Raw genomic sequence first — 8,843 nt, 5'->3', positions numbered from 1 at the left:
TGATTAAATGCTCACAGATTTTTATCCATCACTGTATTCAACAATTCTAGCAAGAGTTTACTACAGTAATGCTTCAGTGCATAATATTTGGAATAGAGTAACCATTTTAATGAGGTTCATTGAGAGAGATTCAGCAGGGAGTATTTCAGGTGTATTATGACTTTTGTCTTGTCATAATGCACGTCTCTATAGCATGAGAGAAAAAGCTACAGAGGCTCACTCATCTCAGTTAAAAAAAAATTTAAAAAGCCAAAATGATACCCCAAACCACCTTTCAAGTAAAGTCTGAGCAGAAAAGTAATAAGTATAGGCAGTACTGCCTGTTTTTAAGAAACTTGATAAGTAAATGCCATTTCTGTAGGTTAAATTTCCATCACATTTTTAACTGTCCTAATATTGATCACCCTATAGGGATGAGACTGAAGTCTGGTAGTTATTAGTATAAAGAGGGTCAGCTGCGGAGACTGGTGGAGCAGAGGCTCATGGTAATGATGCTGCTATTTATAGATCCCAATTTCATTAGTTGCAGAGTTTCAAGGAAGAGATTTTCTCTAGGGGAAATGGATACTTGAAGTTCATTTTCTTTCTCACATTAAGGCAGAAACGTGAACAACCTTCAGCATAGGACATACGATTACAGTATTTTTGGGAGGGCAGTTTATTCCCTCAATATATTTGCAACAGTCAATGCTGTAAATTTAAAACATAATGTAGGAATTTAAAAGTGCTAGTTGTCATTCTGGCTGAGTGCTACTTTACATACATTGTTTTATTACCCTTGTCATTTTTTTCTTACAAAAATTATTAATTTTTTAGAAACTGCAAAGCTGAGTACGGCCATAACTGTATTCCTTTTCTTTAGGATACTGTAAAGCCTGCAAAAGAGTTAATTGATTGTAAGAAGTGCAGTTTCCAAAAAATAATACAGTCTACCCACAATGTGTATCTGTATGTATTTGTAAAATAGATAATTGTCCTTTTTGAATTCTTGACATTTGAGTTATTTTTTTCCCTTTAAGAGAATATTTACTTAGTTAGTATTCACTTAATTAGAACTGACTGTTTAATGTTTTTTGGGAGGGTATTTATGTATTTTCTTTGCTATATTTGCATTCCAGAAATTAAGTCCCCCTGCCATTATTCGGCGAGCCTTTCATACATTAGAATGATGAATTGAAAGCAGAAATGGGAAAAAGACTGCAATGCAATGAAAATTTAATCAGCGTCTTCTGCTGCTTTAATAAGGCAAATAATTCTTATTGGCCGCTGTGTTAAGGTTTCTAATATTTAATTCATAACAAACCTTGCATTATTCTGCAGTAGCATCGACAGCTCCACTTTGCTGCCTGCCAACAGGCAACCATAAAAACTTAAAAGCAGATGTAAATGTCTAAAACAAGGAGAATGATTAGATCTAAAGCGGTCAAAAAAGTAAACAATATTGTGAAAGAGTTTGATGGATCTCTATATTTAATGATGCAAAAATGATATTAATTGAACTCATTTGAGCAGATTTTTTTGGACCTGAAGGTAACCTTTTACAAAGCATAGCCTTTTAGTGCCTGACCAAAGACTCCAAAAGAAAGCAGATGTCAATGCAATGTTGATGATAAGCTTCTTTAAACTGGATACAAACTTTCCCTTTAATACTAGAAGTATCTGGTTTATATTCCTGTGTATATGAATTTTCTTAGCAAATGTAGTGCTAAAATTGATCTAATGGAATAAAATGTTTTATCTTCAATTACCCAGTTTGAGAAAAGCAGTAGCTTTCATAGTTCTGCTAATTTCTGTTTAAAATGCCTTAAAATTCTTTTTTTTTTAATTAAAGGGAATATATGTTTTTATTTCCTAACCTGAATTTAATGAATCTGTAAATAATAGCATTCATCTTTCTAGATTACCATCTAGATTTTCCAAGTATTAAGTGTTAGGTTATGTTGGGCACTAAATTCGAACCTGAAGAGAGGAACAAAAAGATATTGTTACTGATTACATGTAAACAGCCGGAATCATTCAAAAGGATGTGGAGAAGAGTATTTCTATAGTGTGAAGCCAGAGAAAATGGCAACCTGCCAAAGCTAGGTGCAAGCTCCTGTTACATGGAAGGGTTGGGCCTGTTCTCATTTCTTCTTGAAATGGCTTAATTGGTGTCAGCACCCCAGGGATAAAGGCCTCTAACACTGAAATCCACACGATTCACCCTGTCTCTGCTCAGTGTAGGGAAACTGGTAACAACTGGTGGTGAATGAGGAGTGAACGGTGCTGTAACAATACTCGATGATGTTTGGGATGACAGAAATTAATACGCACTTGCTTGAAGAAAGCAATGATTAATGGCAGTGAGCACGGGAATGCTGTCCCTTCTTTTACTCCACTTTGATGGGGATTGAAAAGCAAAAGGCTGTTTTCATTCTCTGTAGAAAGCAGAGGTCACACAGAGTACATTATAGCAATTTTTCCTGTTTTTTTTTATTTCATAAATATTATGATAAGCATAGATTAGATAGATTTTTTAAAAAATGAAAGCTTAAAAGGATATTTTATGTCACTTAAACATTGTTTATGCATAAAGAAATCACACATTCTTCTCAGTTGTTAGATCATTTCCCTTCATGTCAGAATAATTAGTGTAATTAGGAATTTAAAAAGTCCACAAACATGCAGTTGTATTAATGTTGCTTACCATTATGTAACTGGAATCAAAAAGGTTTAATTTTCTAAAGATTTTTGGGACAGGAATGTTGCAGGGGCTTTCACCTTTATTTTGCCCCTCACCCGGTTTTCCTCAGTGAATGTTTGACGTAAATATATTTTCAGGGTACTTGCACTTGTCAGCAGCTTTCTTAGCCATTTGATAAAGATTCTTTATTCTACAAGAAAGCCTGAAATAACAGAACTGTACTTTGGATAATGAATTCTTCATCTGTGGAGAACTTTAAAACAAAGTACAGTGTTGGCATTTTTTTCTTTTGAGTGAGAAGGCTGATATATCTTTTGGATCCGACAGGAAGACATAAATTAATAGAGTTCTGGAGTTCAGTTTCTCATTAATAATCCATTTTGTCATGGTTCTTGGCATTGTCAGCCTAGTAGCTGGTTCATATTTTGCTGAAGGATAAAAGCAGATTATGTCTTAAGGCACAAAGCAAGAATAAAGAGTTTATCTCTCGCCTTTTGGGGGAACTACATGCTATGAGAAAAATATTGTTTGGTAAAAAGTTTTAAATTTTAGTTAGCAATACCCTTCATAGGTAAAGCTATTTTATATACATTTTTCATAGGTAAAGCTATTATTTTAACATCTAAAATGGACCTTGAAACGTCAGGATATTGGAGTTTTAGGTGATTGCTCTTGCTGATTATTTGCAAAGGTTTGTTTTTCAGGGACAATTATGATAGGCTTAAGCCCGTTTTTATATTTTGTTTTTATAACTCGATATGTTAGGGTATAATTATAGATCAAAAAGAAAGTTAGAAAAGTCACTATTCCTCTCTTTGTGCTGTTAGTGCTAGATAGTTGATTACTTCTGCCTAGTCTCCTAGGCATTAGATCCTTGACATTTGCTGTGAAGGTTGCTGAGTTTTTAACCATTTACAAATTCAATCAATAAAATAAGTCTTATTTCTAATTTGATAATTCTGTAATTAACCTTTTTATGGAGGCTCTAGAAATGATTATTTATAGACATTGAACCCAGAGAGAGATTCTCATAAATGGCATCATTTAAAGTTGTTTGTATTTTAAAGAAAGTAGTTCTTATAAAAATTGAAATACCACACCCTCCCTGATAGTTGCTAGAATGGTCACTGGTGAACTGAGATCCCACATTATTTAAGGGCAGGAAACAAGTTGAAGGGAAATGGGTATAAAAATAATACCAGGGTTTTTTTCATGCATTTAAGAATTGTTATTTTTAGTGTGTTATTTGTATTGCAAGTCTTTTATAGGTACATTCTTAGAAATAGACAACTGAAAAATATGTTCAGTCTTTAAAATTTGGGACTTATGCTACCATTTCCAATTATTCCTACCTTTTTTTGTTCACTTTTAAACTTCAAGTAATATATGTGGGGCATGTAAAGTCATAAATCTAGAGTTGATTTTTGAGGTAACCAGCTATGAGAAAAAGAGAAGGGTCTATCTGGGTTATAAGATGAAGGAAGGAGTATTAAATTATGACCTAATGGGGAAAATTATGAGAAATTTACTTATCTCTACTTAGAAGGGCTTATTCTTATAATTTAAAAATCTTGATGTTTCTTGGGTCATTAAAGTTTATCATTGGATAAAGTTAATACTGATAGTGTATGTTACAAAGATTCATTTAGGAATGAATGGACAATTTTTTTAGTTTTATTCTCTAGGATGCTATAAGCTGCTGGAGGGCAGAGGCTGTCTGTCTGTCACTTTTCTTTAGCAAACATTATGTGTTCAATAACTTATTTTATTTTTGTCAATCCTTACTCAAGGATATTTTTTCTATTGCTTTTCTGAGAGAGAGTGGAAGGGAGGAGGAGCGACAGGGGTTGAGGGGGTTGGTGGGGGGAGGAAGAAAGATCTATCGGTTGTCTCCCCCATGCTCCCTAACCAGGGGCAGGGAGCGAACCCACAGCCCAGGTATGTGCCCTCGACCGGAAATTGAACCCGAGACCCTTTGGTGTGTGGGCTGACACTCTAACCATTTAGAAACACCGGCTATAGCTCAATAACTTTTTAAAAAATAAATAAGTAAATTCCTCCTGCACATGTTATATGATGTGTACCTGCTGAATATATTAAATCTGATATTACATTCTCCTAATCCTTTACATAGAAATTTATCTTAACTGTGATAACTATATACAATGTAAGAAAACTGCCATAGCTACTTACCTGGATCTTAAGTAACTTATATACACATTTTATATAAAAGTAATTTATATCTATTATTTCTCCCATTACTGTCAATGATAATATTTATGCTAATAAGAGAAAAATCAATGTTGAAACTCCTTTTAACATGTTTGGGGTTGAATATTCATCTTTGAAGTTTTCACTTTATAACTAGGTATGATAATAAGCAATCTGTTTCACAGCTAGGCAATATTTGTGTGTTTCCAAATAGTAGTTTTGAATTATGATGATTTAAGACTTGTTTCTCTATGGAGCTGGGAAGGACATTTGTTTTAGTATATTATAGTACAATTTTAAAGAGTAGATTTTGACAAGAAACATTTTGCTGACACAGAATATTTTGTTCATTTTGACTCTCAAGTTCTGTCATAATGATTGATTTATATTCATTTTAGTGAATACAGTTTCATAACCGAGTTTTCTATCTAAAAATACAAAATTTTCTGTTTAAGTTAAATAATTATCTTCAGAGGTGACAGATTGGTCACATGTATTTGAATAGTCCAGAGATTAACCTAAGATTAGTTTAAATGTACTAGGATTATGAGTTATTGAAATGAATGCTAGTTTCAAATTTAGCTGATGGGGGACGCAGAATAGGTATCATTTACTTAAATGCTCTAGTTTTTTGCCCTTTTGGACTTGGTTTTAATTTCATAACTTAACCTGCACTACAGTCATTATTGAACTGTTTATTTTCTATTTTGAACCAACCACTGATCTGTTGATGCTTGTCAGGTGGGAAAACCTGGGAAATCATAGTTTGTATTCACTTGCTTTGTTGACTGTAACCCTTAAAGCAATTTTGAATAGGAAAAAAAACACCCCGAACTATTTGTAATGAAAACCCATTGGAAGTAATTTTGTCATGGGTTTTCTCAATTGCAATATCAAAAGACCATTTCAAGTAACTAGTGAATTTGGTGAATGCTAAGTGGTGAATTAGATAGTAGCTGTGAGGCTGAGGTATATGTCAAAATCTCATTTGCTTAGTTAATAAACTAATTGCCAAATATTTGCTTCATGAAAAATCATTGAGCATGGGAAGCTTACAATTATTTAGTTGATGAATATTTTACTTCTATTTTGTCCTTATTCTTCAAAAGTCATATAATTTAAATATCTGTCATTTGTTTTGTGTAATAGACAAATGGTCTGCTTATATCTACCTTTCACAACTACATATGCTTGTGGTACTTCATGGATCCCTCGTGGCCCTCAGTTTGAGAACTGCTTTTGTAGGGGTAAATTCTTTTTTCTCTTTAAACCATATTTTGTCCCAATTTGTAACTGCAATCCACTTTCTTTTTGGAAGCCTAATGGATTAACTTTCTTACCACAGGTTCTACAAACACTAAGAGTATCAGTGAGTCTACTGACTGTCTGTAATGAAGGAAAAGGATCAGGAAAATGGAATAGAACAACTGTATGAAAGGGAAGAGAAAGCTAGCTACCAGACTCAGGTGCTGGTAGACGTGGAAAAAAAAAGGACAGCGTGGCCTGAAATCTGAAACATGAGTTGTTGAAGGACTTATATGGCAATTAGCATATGTTGACTTGTTTTTAAAAATTAAAAGTATTGGTTTACAATCTAGATGTAGTATAAGCTCCTTGTGGAGAAGGGAATTGGATTTATTGGCAAATCTTTTGCTCCCTGGTGCTTTATAGGGATTCAAGTTTTGCTACATGGTAAAATTCCTTTAACATACATGAAATCCTTTGTATATATAATAAAGTAAGTAAATGTTTTCTTGGATAGGAAACTGCGTTTAATATGTCAAATGTTTCTATATGAAGACTTTTGAGGAAACTATCTATGTTACTGATTCTTAAACGTTTTGATCCGGGACTCCCCTTTACACTCTTAAAAGAATTTTTGTTTATGTGGGTTTAATGTCTATCAGTATATATTTGTATTAGAAGTTAAAACAGAAATTTAAAATATTTTAAATTAATTTATAAATTATAAACTTGTTATATGTCAACATAAATAACATTATTATACAACATAAATAACATTATTATAATTATCAACTCTTTACATGTTATCCTAAACAGCATTTTCCAAAACAAAACAAAATGGTGCAAATATCTTTAAAGTCAGGCTTAATAGAAGATAACTGGATGCTCATATCTGCTCCTGATTCAGTCTGTTATTGTAGGGTTGATGTATCTGACGAAATATATCTGACCTCACACAGATATATAATTGGAAAAGGGAAGAGTATTTTAATAGCTTTTTTAGGTCATTGTGGATGTTCTTCTTTGATACTACACCAAAACTTGATAAGTGGTAATTAAAGGTTAGTTCAAATGTGTAATCTGAAGCCGTGTTAATAAACTTTTCTACTTTGTTTCATTAAAATCTATTAGTCTAGTTTGCACTTTGAATAGCTCTTCTAACCATACATGATTTTCTAACATCATGTCTTAGTCATTTGAAAAATATTGGTTCACGGAATTGTGCATAACTTCCAAATGTTAATAAATTTCATCATATAAGATAAAAATTACATCAAGATAAAAATTGATATTACCACCAAATTTATGAGAAAAGTTTCTAAGCACTGGGAAGCTGTCACACCCGTAGTGGTGGACACCAATTTTTCAAAATTCTAAGTTTTTCAAGAAAGCTAGAATTTTGGCACCCAAAACTATAGTTGTTTTTCTTGAAGTAACAGGTTTACTTGGTTCATTTTCCAAAAACTGCCTGCCAGATAGCTAGTTGAAATACCATAATTTGTCAGTTATTCTCTTTTTAAAACAGTAGTTCAGCTTGCAACTCAGTTGTACTAGAACTTTTTCTCATACTTAGTACGCCACAGGAGTGTTTGTATAGATGCAGTTTCTGTTTTGTCACACAGAATATTAAAAAAACGGGTACTCAAGGTGTAATTAAATGAAAATTTTTTATTGTTTCATCAAGGATATTCTGAAGTGAAATTTTTTTTTTTTTTTAAATTGCAGTGCCTAGTTGTAAAGAACACAATGACTGCTAACATATTTTGGCCCCTCTGCCTTGCTTTGTGCTAAGGTGCCAGCAATTATACCCACCTTTGTGCACCATCAGTGCAAATGTCAACACAGTGAAAAGGACAATAACCCCTTAGTACTGAAAAATAATTTTGATTTTGTGGACTCCTGAAAGGGTCTCAGGAAACCCTGGGGCCTACAAGCCACCTTTTAAGACCTGCAAATCTACATAAACTGTAAATCTGTATATATAAAAGCCTAAGCGATCAGACTTCCTGATAACGTACTGGTCACTATGATGTGCACTAACCACCAGGGGACAGACGCTCAATGCAGGAGCTGCCCCCTGGTGGTCAGTGTGCTCCCACAGCAGGAGCACCCCTTAGCTGACAGACGGGGGCCAGACGACCCCGTGAAGGCTCATGGCTGGCAGCTGCAGTGGCACAAGCCTCTCCTGTGGACATTCTCCCTGCGCACTCCTAGCTGTGGTGGCGGCAGGCTCAGCAGGGCCAGGATGAGCAGGAGCACCCCGTGCCCAGCCTGGGCTTGGACTCCTCCTTAGCCGCCTGCCGTTTCCCGCACTACTTCGTGCTGTGCGGGATCGAAGCGGACAGTGGGCTGGAGCCCCACGAGTTGGTGGGTAAGGCCGGGCTGCGGCCTTGTGGAGGTCCGCTGATCCCCACAGGCCAGGCTGAGGGGCCCCACTAGTGCATGTGCACCAGGCCTCTAGTAAAATATATCTTGCCCTAAGACCATACTTTATCTTCATTATAGCTGTACAGAAAAAATTTTCCAAAAATAAACAGGTTTTTAGTAGGCTGTTCCTGAAGGCAACAGCATGCATCCTGATGTCATTATTGTGGTCCTCTGGATTATTTTATTAAGTGCTTATATAAATTAAGATGTTCCGCCGAAACCAGTTTGGCTCAGTGGATAGAGCGTCGGCCTGCGGACTGAAAGATCCCAGGTTCGA

The 8,843-nt window shown here is 34.8% G+C and overlaps 1 protein-coding gene across 4 annotated transcripts in view; it reads left to right on the top strand.

Moving 5' to 3' along the window:
* The window catches only part of PBX3 (PBX homeobox 3), a 195,775-nt gene that overhangs the window by 13,884 nt on the left and 173,048 nt on the right, over positions 1-8,843 (top strand). The window contains exons 1-2 of one of the 4 annotated variants that reach the window (XM_036329639.1): positions 6,046-6,141; positions 6,240-6,360. The exons of 2 other annotated variants lie outside the window; for them this stretch is intronic. In XM_036329639.1, coding sequence (XP_036185532.1) covers positions 6,286-6,360 — 75 coding nt within the window. In that variant the 5' untranslated portion in view covers positions 6,046-6,141; positions 6,240-6,285. Of the gene's footprint in view, positions 1-6,043; positions 6,142-6,239; positions 6,361-8,843 lie in introns of those variants that run through there. One more of the 4 variants, XM_036329635.1, reaches the window with a different exon arrangement.

Source organism: Myotis myotis, unplaced genomic scaffold (assembly GCF_014108235.1).
Source record: "Myotis myotis isolate mMyoMyo1 unplaced genomic scaffold, mMyoMyo1.p scaffold_m19_p_12, whole genome shotgun sequence".
Classification (NCBI taxonomy): Eukaryota; Metazoa; Chordata; class Mammalia; order Chiroptera; family Vespertilionidae; genus Myotis; species Myotis myotis.
This window is presented reverse-complemented; position numbering and strand designations above follow the sequence as displayed.